Raw genomic sequence first — 14,594 nt, 5'->3', positions numbered from 1 at the left:
ATTTCACATTTTTGGCTAAAACAGCAGTTTTATAACAGCAAATTTAATCTAAGTAGCAAAGAAGCTCTAAACTCCTTTAATCACATGAATGCAGCAGTGAGGACTTTTGCATTTCGGTATGAAAAAAGCTCAAGGTACACATCGTAAACATCAGTCATGTCTAACTTTATCCTGGGTTTGGACGTGGGTACCTCTTCAGTAAAAGCCGTTTTATTAGACAGAGGATGTAGAGCTATAGCTGCCAGTCAGTCTTTACCGACTGTTTCTGATTTAGCCGACGATAGCGGGATAAAGGTGAGTGCGTTCACTTGTCCCGCAATTTTAACTACAGCTCAGTAATCTAAACACCTCTGTGTGATTGTGTGTAACGCAGGCGAAAGAGCAGGACACGGGTCGGATCATAGACACTCTGGACCGGTGCATTGGCCTCCTGCCCAGAGACAAACTGCAGCATGTGTGCTGCATCGGGCTGACCGGACAGATGCACGGAGTTTTATTCTGGAAACCAAAAAGCGGTAAAGTTATTCTGCGCGCGGGCTGTGGCATTTCATCGTCAGTGTGGTAACTTGTGTAACAACGGCTCTATGATTGGGGATTGTTTCTGATTTTCTTTTCACGGGAAATGAGAAAAACATGATCAAAAACAAAATCAGGTGTCAAAGGAAAGATTAGACATGATTTTCAGGCTCACGTGCAGCCCTGTGCCAAATACAGATGACACTGCGCAAGAGCCAAAATAGTCTTTGTTTGGCAAAGTGACGAAACAAGTACTTCGGCTCTTTACTCAAGTAAAAGTCATAATACCAATTAAGAAATGAGTCAAACGATTTCGCACTACATTCAGGAGCTATTTCAGAATTAGAGACATTACTTTGACAGTGCTTTGACTTTTATAATACCACATAACACAGGTTCTGTTTTTTTTTTTTTCATTGTCTACCTCTTTCCTGGGACCCAGATGTGGTAGGGTCAAAGAGTGAAGGTAGAACATGGATAGATTTTAAGATCTACAAATTAATAAGTAACTAAAACATTATCATGAATGTAATGAAGTGCAGTCCTCACTTACATCTCACCATTGATCCTATCTATGCCCTGATCCAATGGCATGAAGCAATGTGTGATTAACAGTGCTCCAGTCTAATGGTAAATTGTGAGTGGGGAGTAGTTGATCATGTTTTAGGACCTTTACCACCCAATGTCCCTTCTCTGAACACAACCATCAGGGATTCAGGAAACATACTGTGTATATCAGTGTAATCTTAATTCTTGTATCTTGGATACATTCATTTAGGTGGAGGATGGAAACATTTGTGTAAAGATGGATGAATTATACCAGGATCATCACAGATTAGGTACTGAAGTGATGTAAATCTTAGATAGATTGGAGAGAATTTTTCTTAGGGTGTTTACAGCCACACATTTGGACACTTATACAGCTTACACTAGGACACACTGGAAACATGTATACCTCCTGCAAAGCTTTCTTGACTTACCATGTAATCACCATTTAAAAGTCCTATAGTTTTCTGACTATCGCGCTGTTTATCAATAGAATATTTTCATTTATTTTCACTAAGTAATTATTTTCTCACTTGTCAATCTGATCTCTTCCCAAGATATTTTAATCTTTCCACACTGCCAAACACTCTGGAACCCCTTTTTTTTTTTTTTAGCATCTGTGTATTCAGTATCAGGGTTCGTAAGGGTGATTGCTTACATTTCAGATGTGGTGCTTAAAAGTGCTTGAAAGTGTAACTGTATTTCATTCACCACAAATAACTATCTAATTGATTTATTTATTTATTTTTATCAGATAGAGAAATAAAATGAGTCGCAAAATGTAAAAGCAAAATTTCTCTGCCTGGGCTGCCTTGCACCTCTGTGGCTGTCTGTTTCAATATGTGACCCGCCTCTCCCCCTAACTGTCGGGATGAGCACGCTAACATACCTGCAGTTATAAAGTTCTTAAACAAAAACAAAAACAAAAAACATACCTGCAGTTGCTGTTTTAATGAGTGTTTGATGGAAAACGACAATGGCGGAGTTTGCGCTCTCCAGTCGCATGATAGGTGAGTCCTAGTGAATAATTTTCCAGTACGTTACACATGCTAATTTTTAAAATTATGATTATCATTTTGCTAGCTATCAAACTCGCTGGAGAAATGATTGAAATGCAATGAGTGTGATGCAATACGGCAGCGCTATTATACAGTTAGTTATGGCATTAAGATTTATGGAATATGCTGTGAACTTAGCTAACATTACTTAGCAGTAGCAGTAATATGTGTTACTTTACTCATGTGAAAGCTTTAAACTAGGGCTGGGCGATATGGCCTAAAATTCATATCGTGGTATAATTTGAAGCATGTGCGGTAACGATATATATCGCGATATATTCTTTTCTTCTGTATAACGTATTTTCCACTCTATAAGGCACACTTAAAATCCTTTAATTTTCTCATAAATTGAGAGTGTGCCTTATATATGAATTCTGGATTGTCAGAGCATTACGGCTGCCATAGTGAGGAGCTTCGCGGAGTAATCTGTGTCCAAAACCTCATCCCCTTCAGGTCCCAAAGTCAAACCAACACTAAGAGTTAAAAACGGTCTAAACTCTTTCATCTTTAATAAAATCATCAGCGTTGCTGCTTTATCAGGTGTAACAATTAAGTTTAACATCCATGCATCCATAAAAACAGAATTTATTAAATTTAATGGAGTTAGAAGTTAACAGGAAGTTAGCTCGCTAGTTTCCACCTAAACATGACATACCATATTCTGACTGAGAGATTTTTGAAACTAATTAAAACGTACAGCTCTGCTACCACTTTCAACATAAATGAAGACAGAAAACTAAACAGCAGTGGTGTTTGCAGAGTTACTGAAGTTGGACTACCTGGTATATAATGTTGTGCTATGTGATTGCTAGCGACACAGCTATGTTAGCATAACATTAGCACAGTGAAGCTGGAGGATGAACAATATGGGAATAGAACAGCTGCGAGAGAATTCAACATTAATGAATCAAGGTTACGGAAGTGGAGGAAGCGCAGTTTTTGGCTTTCCCCATGTTTCAAAAATGTTTCATCTCTTTGCTATGACTGTCGCCCGGCATAATTTGCAGATGATAATGGTTGTAGCAGCTGCGATGCTTTCGACCAAAACAGGCGCAGCTTGATGACATCATCAACATGCGCTATCGTGATATTCAAAATCTCTATCGTTGGCCAAATTTATATCGTTTCTATCGTATATCGTTTATATCGCCCACCCCTACTTTAAACATTTAGCCAGTTACATAACTAGCCAACTTAAGGCTTTCTGATTAACCCTCTAGGGTTGACGGACTGAGTGTTAGTTTCAATTCTAAATAAAACAGTGGTGTTTACAGCGGGAAGAAACCGTAAAAACGGCGTTTTCTACGGACAGCGGTAGCAAACACTCTCTGCTTGGGAGTGAAAAAAAAGAAAAAGTGGAAAAATGTGCCATGTCGACCAATCAAAAATTATGTGGCATTTGGTTGTTTAGGAAGAGGGCGAAGTTTTAGGAGTGACACCGGCGAGAGTGAGCGAGTGAGTTTTGATACATGATAGATTTGTGACGTTTACTGTGTTTGGACTCAAGTTAGTGTGTTGTCTTGTGTAGTTAATGTGTAGTGTAGTCGTTGTTTTGTTTTGTGTGTCACTTCTACTAGTGAATGTCACAGTTGCTGCAAAAAAAGCCACCAAAGGCAGATGTAAACGCTGTCTCCACATGGAAAACAGGAGTGACACACCTTCTGTCATACCTGCAGGATTTATCCCTGTGCTGTTCTCCTCTGTCTTATAGTGGACACAAACTATTTTTGGAGTTGCATATATAATTTGTGTGTCTTCTTATTTGATGCAGAACACCTCATTGTTCTCTAAATAGTTTTAAATGGTTATATAAAAAACATCTGAGCCTTGGCTGCATTTTTAGATAAATAGTACCATATAACTTTGTTGTTTGCAAAACTTGTGCATATTTTCAAAAAATGTACAATTTCTATTTGCATTTCAAGTTATGAAAATGATTCGTAAAACATGTTTGTGTTTTTTACAGTCAAAAATATAACTTTTTTCTACTCATATTTTAAATTTTGTCTGAATTTAGATCAGTTGTGCTTATACAGTATGTCAAAATGTGAAAATAACAGAATTGGCAAGATAAACAGTTTTTAAAGGTGAAATATAGAGGACAAATCAAAAGTAGTCAAAAAACAACCAGTTATACCCTGAACCCCAGAGGGTTAAAGGCTAAAAGCAAAGTTGTCACCAAGTACTTTTATATTTGTGTGTATTGTTGCAGCTTTTTTAAGTATTATGGTACTATTTATCTAAAAATGCAGCCAAGGCTCAGACGTTTTCAAAAAACAACCAGTTATACCCTGAACCCCAGAGGGTTAAAGGCTAAAAGCAAAGTTGTCACCAAGTACTTTTTATATTTGTGTGTATTGTTGCAGCTTTTTTAAGTATTAACTTGGTGCCTTTGGGTGAAATAATGGTAATATGAGGGACCGATCCATATGGTCACAAAGAATAGCGACAGATACGTATAGAGTATCTGTATAGAGTGGTATCTAAAATAAGCATGCAGTTTAGTTTGACTAATGTTTAAGTGGATCCAGAGGCTTTAGAACAACATTGATTGATAATAGGACAGGGCAAAGGACAGAGTCTTTCAAGAACACAGCAGTCAACATAACAACTCAAACAAGGGTTGTATTAAAGTTGTAAGCACTCAGTTGACTGTCTTTTGCACCACCCAGGTTGCGTCTGGTCCAATAGTGATTCCTTAACAGCCAAAGACACCAGTCAGCTGATCACCTGGCAAGATGGACGTTGCAGCAATGACTTCCTCACCTCTCTTCCCAGACCAGACTCTCATCTCAGCGTCGCCACGGGGTTTGGCTGTGCAACAATCTTCTGGTACATGAAACACAAGTAAGCTCACATCTTTAAAAATAAATACATTATAAATAAATACATTTTGCAATTGGGATACAAAAGCTGAAGCTGTGTGGTTTTTTCCGCAGACCCAAATTCCTTGAGGACTTTACGGTTGCAGGTACTATCCAGGACTATGTGGTGTCCATGCTGTGCGGTTTGGACAGGTGTGTGATGACACCCCAGAATGCAGCCAGCTGGGGCTTCTTCAACACGTCATCCAATCAGTGGAACGAAAACATGTTTGTATAGTGTTGAACGTCCTTCCTTTTTACAACACTTTACTAGATGCACCTACTGCATGAAAACTGTTGTGCATGTTTGGTTTGCAGCCTCATTTACCTAACACTTTTTGCATCAGTGCAAGCATACGTAACAAGCACTGTATGTGTGTGTGTGTCCTCTAGTCTGAAGGGTGCTGGCTTCCCTTTGCACCTGCTTCCTAAGTGTGTGCCATCTGGTAGCTTGGCAGGAAAGACCTGCTCTCAGTGGCACGGCATCCCTGCTGGCACGCCAGTAGGGGCCGCGCTAGGAGACTTCCAGTGCTCCGTCTACTCCTGCATGAGCGAACGGACAGATGCAGGTGAAACAGGATATCCATTTATCTCTCTTAATGAACTAAATGCACAATGTTCTCACAGTTGATTGTGGATCTGCATTTATAAGTTAATTCAGATTCGGATAACTTTAATAATCCCAAAAGGGGAATTTGTTTACAGCTTAGCTGAATCACAAACCACACTATTGCCTATTGTAGCCAACATTTACATGGAGGAAGTCGAATGTAAGGCTCTTGGCTCTTTTAAAGGGAGAGTACCCAGCCACTGGTACAGATATGTAGACGACACCTGGGTCAAAATTAAAACACAAGAAGTGGAATCCTTCACTGCGCACATTATCGCTGTGGATAAAAACATCAAGTTCACCAGGGAAGACACAAAGGACAACTGTTTGCCTTTCCTGGACTGCGCTGTGCACATTGAAGAGAATGGCAACCTCAACATTGAAGTTTACCGGAAGCCCACACACACAGACCAGTACCTCCTCTTTGACTCCCATCACCCTCTGGAACACAAACTTGGGGTAATCTGGACCCTACACCACCGGGCAGAACATGTTCCCTCTAAGCCTGAAGGAAAAAAGAAGGAACACACACATGTAAAGGAAGCACTTAAAACATATGGTTATCCTAATTGGCTGTTTATAAAGTCAGCAAAGATGCACAGAAAAGAAGATCAGACACCAGCGAGGGAGGATAAGAAAGACAGATGCAACAACATTTTCATCTCCTATGTAGCCGGTGTATCAGAGAAACTCAGGAGGCTCTTCTCCAAGCACGACATCCCGGTGTACTTCAGACCCAGCAACACACTCAGACAAAAACTGGTTCACCCGAAAGACAAAACTCCTAAACACAAACTTAACAATGTGGTGTGTGCTGTACAGTGCAGTGAGGAATGCCCAGACCTCTACATCGGAGAGACCAAACAGCCAAGCGCATGGCACAACATAGAAGAGCCACCTCCACGGGACAAGACTCAGCTGTCCATCTGCATCTAAAGGACAAATGTCACTCTTTCGAGGGTGCAAATGTTCCCATTTTGGGCAGAGAAGACAGATGGTTTGAAAGAGGAGTGAAAGAAGCCATTTACGTCCACTGTGAGCGACCATCTTTGAACAGAGGTGGTGGTTTACGACACCAACTGTCTGCCATCTATAATCCAGTTTTGAGATCCCTTCCCAGACGCCTTAACGTCCACTCACATCCTGGGCCATCTGACCTCAGGAAATTGCATGATAAGGTGGGGCCAGGTTTCACAATGAGCTCACCCGAAACCTTGGCTGATTGTAACTAGAGCTCGGCGATAGAACGATAACGATATTTATCGCGATATAACTTTTACTCGATAGAGAAATTAAACTATCGCGATAGACCTCGCCGCTCTTATCCTCTTTAAAAAAAAAAAAAAAAAAAAAAAAAAAGGTCAGCCAATCCAAATTAAGTAGCGCAGAGCCGAACCAATCACAGCCGCAGCGTCACGTCGCGTGACTTGTTACGTACAGCACAACTGCCAGGCCGCACATGTGTTTGGGAAGCAGCCAGCCACCGTACCGCCCGGGTAGTGGAGGAAATGAGTGTGCCGACTAGAAAAATCAACCGAGCGTGACCGAAGAGAAAACAGATGATGGTTCCAATGCCGGAGAGATTGTCGAACGGAAGAGCCATAGAAGTTCCGTAGTGTGAAGGTATTTCGGCTATTTCAAGTCTGACAAAAAACAGAGTAGCGTGCACTGTAAATTGTGCCGAAAGCAAGTCTGGAAATACAATAAACTGGTGCATGCGTCACACTGTGCGCCACGTTATTGTTTCGATGAAATGAATTTCTACAATACTGTTAATTCTACTCTCTGCAGTGTTTAAATGCTTACATATACACACAGTTACTGTCCGTCCACACATACGACTCGGTTCTGCTTCTATGCCCCAGCTTTGTTTACTTTTTCCCACCGAGGCTTGTAGACTTCTGATTGGCCAACATTTCTGCATGGTTAGGAATCTAGCTCCACCTGCTGCTTTGGCATGTTCATAGCAGCGTTTTCCTTCATTTCTGCCTTTATGTGTGGACGGGATTATTTTTTAAAACGGAAACGGAAAATCTCCGTTTTCAAAAATACCCGTGTACGTGTGGACGTAGCCTCAGTCTCTGACTGGAAGCGCTAATTCGTCATTCGGCTTTTGTCAGACTAAAGTAACTGTTAAAACTGTTTGAAAAGCTAAGCTATACAACAAGGAGAGATCGAGAATTTCCTTTTAGTTCTCAGTTTATTTGATATTGACAAAAGTTAGTCAGTTTTGTCTGTTCTTCTGTAAAACAAACTAAGATTTATTTTTAGAATTAATATTTTGTTTCTAAGTGGAATTGACAATTTAGTCTGTTTCGTTTGTTCTATTTTGAAACTTAAACGCTTTAGCGGCTGCCTTTTGTGTAGTTTGCAATATTTGCCTTTATTTATCTGAAAAAGTCTCATGTTCCTTAAGTACATCTACCCTGTTGAACTTCATCCATCCATTCACATCCGCTTAATGGATGAACTTATTATGGGAAATAAATATTTAAATAAAAACAAGCTGCTGATTATTTCACATTTTACTTGTGAGCAACGGCACATTTAAATCTTACAAATATAGTTATTTGGCTTATATCGTGATAGATATCGTTATCGCCTGAAATGAAAAAAACATATCGTGATATGAAAAAATCTTATATCGCCCAGCTCTAATTGTAAAGCACACCCGCTTTCACACCTTGGCTCATGTGATTAGGTAGAGGATCATCAGGGGGTCCTTTGTCCCTCTTTGGGGGGAAACTCCCACTGGGTTTAAATCTGGGGCTCTCCACCATTTGACTCTTAGAACTGAAGAAGCTTCTCGGATAAGAGGTGAAACGTCTTCAAGCAACTCAAAGAAGTCCAGACGCTTTTCTTTCCAAGCTCCTTAGACTACGATGACCTGGATGACTGAGAACCTTCACAGACACAAACCACACTGTTGCATGTCAAGTGAGAGATCAACAAACAATAAGGTTGAGGAAAAAAATCCAATATAAAACTTATTGTAGCTGACTTAGGGGTTTATATTTCAGGACAAACACATCACTAACCATCACAGCTAATTCTCTTTAGCTGACAGTTTCTTTCTTTTTTTCAAATTTCCCAGTCCTTAACATAAGCACTTCAGCCCAGCTGACCTACGCCATGCCAGCTGACTTCAAACCTCCAGATTCTCTTCAGCCTGCCTCGTCCATCTCCTACTTCCCTTACTTTGAGTCCACATACTTGGCTGTTGCAGCATCGCTCAATGGCGGGAATGTGTTGGCAAGTTTTGTGGAGATGCTGACTTCCTGGATGAGAGAGCTTGGTTTGTATTCTTCTTCTATTTTCTAGACCTTAATCCATCGTCATCCCTCTCAGGAAAACCAAACAGTGCAGGCTGACTTGCAGATGGACACAGACACTGTGATTCCACACATTAGTTTTATTTTTTAATCATGATTATTACAAAAGGCTTAAAAAAGTAGAATAGCTTAGTAAAGTCAAGTACAATATAACGAAACAAATTATTTCAACAGTTTCATATTCATAAGGTGACAACTTCTCTAAAAATCCTACCCCCTCTTTACTCTAAAACGGATTAAAATGTAAAATCGCGCATCACATTGTGTATTGATAAGATTTGTGAGACCAAAAACCTCAATAAGAAAATGTTTACTGACACTTTGCATAAACCGGCGGATACCAATATTCAGGGTTGAAAAAGCTGTATTTTGGCCATTTCTTTTCTCTTTTCAGGCACAAATCATAAACAGACTTCCCTAACGTTTGTTATGCGTAGTTATTTATGTAATTATTTAACCTAACTGCTCGGATTAGCTGGATGTTGTGTTTGTGGCTTTCCAAAGAAGTGTGTTGCCAACAACAAGAGCTCCCACTGGTGGGAAAACTATGTAATTTCAAAACTCAAGACATGGTTGAAGGATGTTTCTTCTGTCTCTTCTTTAGTTTTTAAATTTTTTTTATTCATCAGCAGTTATAATATTGATACAGATAGATCAGCAAATAGCTAATGCCAGCTGACATTGTTGATTAATCCTAGTCTTAGTCGTACAAGTGAGCAGCAGGGACGTGTTATCATATACTTTTTTTTACAACTGTTTCAACCAGATGGACCGCTCCCTGTTGGCCATTAGGAAAAATGTAGTTTTAAGGTATATCTTCATTATCTTCACATTTCACACTTGATGATTATGCTGTGCCCATCATTTATATACAGTCTTTACATAAAACCTATAACTAAAGGGAATGGCACTATAGACACCAGGTTTAAAACTGTGGTATATTCTGATATACAGAAAGTTTTATCTGCTGCTTAATCAGGGTTTATGTGAGCTCATTTGGAAAGATCCATGTACACCTCACAGGCTCATATACTTAACATATTCATAGAGATGATAAATGACACCTCTCTAAACTCGTTACTGGAGATGCAAGAACCAAAATACATCCCAGCTTTATTCAGAAACGTTGGCAAACAGTTCTAGGGAAAGGTTATACTTGCAGATCAACAATCAAAGCTGCTTAAAGATGAAAGCAAAGACCAGAGACGGCGCAGAGATTAGAGAAAACTGACATTAAATGAATAATTAATCATGAATGCAATAAACAAAATAACAACTGTAGAACAGTTAAACTAAAGTCTGCACAGATAGATGACACTAAAATGCCCCCCTCTGCTGCACCCCCCCCCCCCCAATCTCCACAGGTGCAGAGCTGAGTGACTCGTGCTTATACGAAAAGCTGATTCATTGTGCCCTGAACCAGGAAACCAGCAACCTGAGGGTGAGTCCTACTATCTTGGGAGAGAGACATGACCCTCTCTGCCTGGGCCACGTGACTGGCATCTCCACCTCCAATCTCTCCCTGGGTCATGTGATCAGGGCTCTCTGCCATGGAGTCCTGGACAACGTCACCTCGATGATGCCCGTAGAGCATCTGCAGCAGGCGGGGGTCCGCAGGATTGTGGGCAGTGGGAGCGCGCTCGCTCGGAACGAAGTGCTAAGACAGGAAGTGGAGAAGGCGTTCCCTCTGCAGGTGGTATACGGACAGAACGCAGACTCTGCTTTGGGCGTGGCAATGATTCTCTGTGACCGCCTTTGAATTGGAATCGCTATCCAGTTCTGTCTGTTTACATGACTGAGAATTTTGCACATCAACTAAAGCTGACCCTAACAAATCTTACACAGCTCATTTTTATTTTGAATCTTAAAGAAAAGGCTGTGTTTGACAGGATAGAGATCCAATGTTAGCAATTTTATAGGACCAAAAGATAGAAGATGTTTGTGAAAGCTCAAAGATTTTACTGTGACTGAACAGCTCTCATCAATATACTGGGCATTTCTGATATTTGGGGTTGGATTTTGTTACAGTGTAAGTCACAATCAAAGGACGGCATCTTTTTCCTAGACCTAGCTGCTCTTCATTCCTCAGGAAAAAAGTCAGGCCTCTGTCACTTAGCTTTACAGCTGCTTAATGCAGCACCAGACAGATGCATTAAATGATAGAGGCAACAAATTCAAACTTGTTAACTGTAGGTGTCTGAAATTAAATAATGACATGGAGAGAAATCACAGTGAGTTGGAATGCTTTAAAGCTTCTGCATGATTTATGTTCCCTGAGATGAAGATGCAATCAACATGTCAACACTGAAGCAGAAAACAGCATGTTGAGGTGCCTTCATTTTAGGTGTCTGGGACAGATTCATTTGTAGTTTCCTGTGGGATGGGTGTTTCCTTTTCAGCTGCCTGATTGAAACAGGTCGAATCTTTGTGTGTTTGTGGGTTAAGTATTTCAAAACACTGATTGATCAGAATTCAGTCTGATCATGAAGCGCAGATTACCAGGGTGATCCACGCTTGGTTTAGAATCAACCAGTGTCATAATAGCAGGAATCCAATGGAATGGTTTCATTTTTAGCACCTTTTTTCATTCTTGAGAATGATGAGAGACTTGAGTGTTTGTTTCAGTGTAGACTCTCACAGTGCCCGTCAACTCCCACTGAGCCTTATTTTTCTTTTTTAATCGCACTGTCACAGCTTGGCTCACAGGCTCAAAACGGAGGTAGTAACTAGTAATGAATCTTTTAACTAATTGGGCCCAAGTGTAGCTCATGCAGCCAGTTACTTCTACAAGTAACAGCACTATAACCATAGCAGAGACACCTAGTGGCTGGGGGTTGTCACACTCTTCCTGGACACCAGCTGAATCCAAATCATTGCTTTCCCCCCCATTTACACTACTGCATATAAAAGTTTTACTCAGTTACAATGTCTCATTTTCAACCACACTCTGTTGTATCATGTTCACCAAGTTTACTGCAACAGCCTCCCCAGTCAGTGCTAACTCCACTCTCTAACTCAGGAAACCTGGTGCTTGGAATAGGCACTTGAACAGTAGGCTGGAAAAAATGAAGGAGCTGGAAAGCTACCAGAAAACTGAGTATAGTCTCAAGAATAAGTTGCTCTTGACAAAGCACCACAAAACATCAAATCACTGGGTGCTGGTTTATCTCAGTTGGATGAGCAGGCAACCATATGGCGTGTGGCTGAGAGTGGCCTGGCCAGGTTCGAATTTGACCTGCAGCTCTTTGCCACATTTCTCTCTCTCTTTTTCCCATCAATCTTCACTGCATCTGTCTAATAAAGCAAAAAAAAAAAATGTATATACATATATATACAAAAACCCCATAAGATCCCTGATGTGATGGATGTCTGAGCCATATGATTGCAAAAACAAAAAAGCCAGTGCATTTGGACAACAGAATGAGTGCAGGAAATTGAATGAGTGATAAAGACTGATGTGTCACTTGCTCCGTTAGGGGAACTTGCTAGGAACTGTTCAGTACATCAAGTTTACTGACAAACTGAGCTGAACCCACCCTGTTCACGCAGTCTTCCATCCATGGTAGAGGATAAGCATCTGGTTTAGTCAACCCACTTTTCAGTGATTGGTACAGAACCCGGGAGTTGTTGGCTGTATCCACCAACAAACAGGGAGAAGCCCAGCTTGAAGATGAAGGTTCACAATACTATAATTGAACATATACTGAATTTCCTTCTCCATCACCTTCTCTTTTCTTTCCCAGAAATTCTTAAAACGCCAGTGAATCAGTTGTGCGTCACCCACATCAATACCATGCTCTGTTAGGTGTGTTTGAGTCTGACAAACGAATAATCATTCATGATGACAGACGTGAACGGGCTTCCAATTTACAGAGGGTCCTTCCTCGGCAGGCTTTCACTGGATGGGTTTACCCCATCACCCTCATGTGCCAGTGAATCCATGCTTCCCACTGTGCTGTGGTATGTCTTCCCCAGTTTTACAGGGCTGGGACACCCTGATGTAATGGGGTTTAAGCAGATTAATATGACAAAAATGAATTTAAAAAACAAATAGTTCTACTCTGAACTTGAATGGCAAAGGGACCATAAAGTGCCCTGAAATGAGACACCACCAAATGGCATCAGAGCTAAAACCTGCTCACCTGGACCGAACTGCTGCAGTTTGGCTTTTGGATAATTAAGATGCTTCATTTCTATAATCCAGAACCGGATTCACTATCTCAATGGGGTTCAGGCTGTACCACAGAATCCCGAAGCAAACCGTGTGACCAAATACCATCTCATTTAGACTAAACCCAGTAATGAGTTGAATTACATCCCTGGCAGCCAGCAACAAACAGCCATGGGTCTTTCCCAAACCTGGCCTAATTCACATTACTCCCACAGCAGTGTTTTCAAAGTTTGATGGAACCAATAAAGTGGCTCTGAATGTGATTATGCCTTACTCAGACTCGTTTCAAAATTTGAGTAAACAGATGTGATGAAAAGTTTGAGGGCTGAACAATCTGTATCACCTTTATGATAATTGTGGCGGGAACGTAAGCGCTGAAACCCTTGAGCCTAGTGAAGCAGCTAGAACCGTCAATGACACCTGCAACCTTGGATGTGCCTCCAAGACAACCTTTTTTGACAAAACACTAAAAAAAACCCTCCCCAACAGACCAGAGAGAATCCACATTCCATCAGGGACAGAACAGCAGCTGCACCTTATACAGACTTAAACACACCAGGCACAGGCCCAGCCAAGCTCAAAGCCACATGAATCACAAGCCGAGGACAGCTCAGTGACCATAACTTTCAGCAAAACAGTAACATAACTTTTTATTTACTACATGTCAGAATCTCCCAAAGCCAGATTGCTCTGGTCTTTATAAGACTTTATAAGCTACAGTAACAAAGCACCTACTGCCTTGGGGGGGTCATCGCAGCATCCTTTAACTGACCTGTAAGAGCCATGGGAAATCTTCTTTCTGATGTTTACTGCTCTTTATTCACCTCTTCTGACATTCAACCTTAATTTGACCTTTAACTTAGTATATGTTCTACTCAAAAAGTTCATGGATGTCCTTTGTTTGTTTTTTTAATATTCCTTTTCATACTTGTTGTCATTTGGTTTAAGGAGATACGATTATGATTATGAAGATTAAAAGTCATCAACCAGTTAAAGAGAAAACCTGTTTGTCAAGTCTATAGCTTCATATTTTACTATAATCACATAAACACAGTTTTTTTTTCCACAGGCACATATAGACGTCACAGTCCACTGCGTTATAAGTGTGTTCACTCACTCATTATGCTGCATTAAGCCACAGTGATAGTGATGCTACTAGAAATAAACCGGTGTTAATAACTGAATTTGTGCCTGACTGTCGTTGAATGTGTTTTTCTGCCTGCGTGAGCTCAGACGGGCTAATAAAGAGAGTTTTAGCTTTGTGCACATTTCTGTTTTGTATTTAATCAAGGCTCCTTTGAGAATGAAAAGCTCAGATACAAATGGGATCAAGATCACAGAGAAGTTTTTTTGGGGTTCACGTGACGGTTTTGGTTATGCCATCATATGCAAACGATAACAATCTCATGCATCCTTTTCAAAAGTAAAAAAAGGAAGTTGTCTCATGCGAGCTCTGCAGCTACAGCTCACGCTGGTAGGCAGATGCTCCGCAACCAC

General features: G+C 40.7%; 1 protein-coding gene across 1 annotated transcript; it reads left to right on the top strand.

Annotated features, from left to right (window-relative positions):
* Nucleotides 1-128: 128 nt before the first annotated feature.
* Nucleotides 129-10,741, top strand: shpk (sedoheptulokinase). Its single transcript, XM_085363388.1, has 7 exons — nt 129-294; nt 374-515; nt 4,793-4,967; nt 5,060-5,212; nt 5,378-5,553; nt 8,689-8,889; nt 10,291-10,741. The coding sequence occupies exons 1-7, from the start codon at nt 157-159 to the stop codon at nt 10,683-10,685; spliced, it is 1,380 nt and encodes a 459-aa protein (XP_085219514.1). The 5' UTR covers nt 129-156; the 3' UTR covers nt 10,686-10,741.
* The last annotated feature ends 3,853 nt before the right edge of the window (nt 10,742-14,594 follow it).

The sequence above is a fragment of the Diplotaxodon limnothrissa genome, linkage group LG10, assembly GCF_057381915.1.
Source record: "Diplotaxodon limnothrissa isolate DT_005_m linkage group LG10, D_limnothrissa_male_GT1.1, whole genome shotgun sequence".
NCBI classification, from domain to species: domain Eukaryota; kingdom Metazoa; phylum Chordata; class Actinopteri; order Cichliformes; family Cichlidae; genus Diplotaxodon; species Diplotaxodon limnothrissa.
The sequence above is the reverse complement of the archived record's forward strand: the minus strand, read 5'-3'. Positions and strand labels throughout refer to the sequence as shown.

Coding starts and splice junctions, on each gene's coding strand:
- shpk (XM_085363388.1), top strand. CDS start 157: ATGTCTAACTTTATCCTGGGTTTGGACGTGGGTACCTCTTCAGTAAAA. Junction 4,968..5,059: donor TTCTGGTACATGAAACACAA/GTAAGCTCACAT, acceptor TTTTTTCCGCAG/ACCCAAATTCCTTGAGGACT. Junction 5,213..5,377: donor AATCAGTGGAACGAAAACAT/GTTTGTATAGTG, acceptor TGTGTCCTCTAG/TCTGAAGGGTGCTGGCTTCC.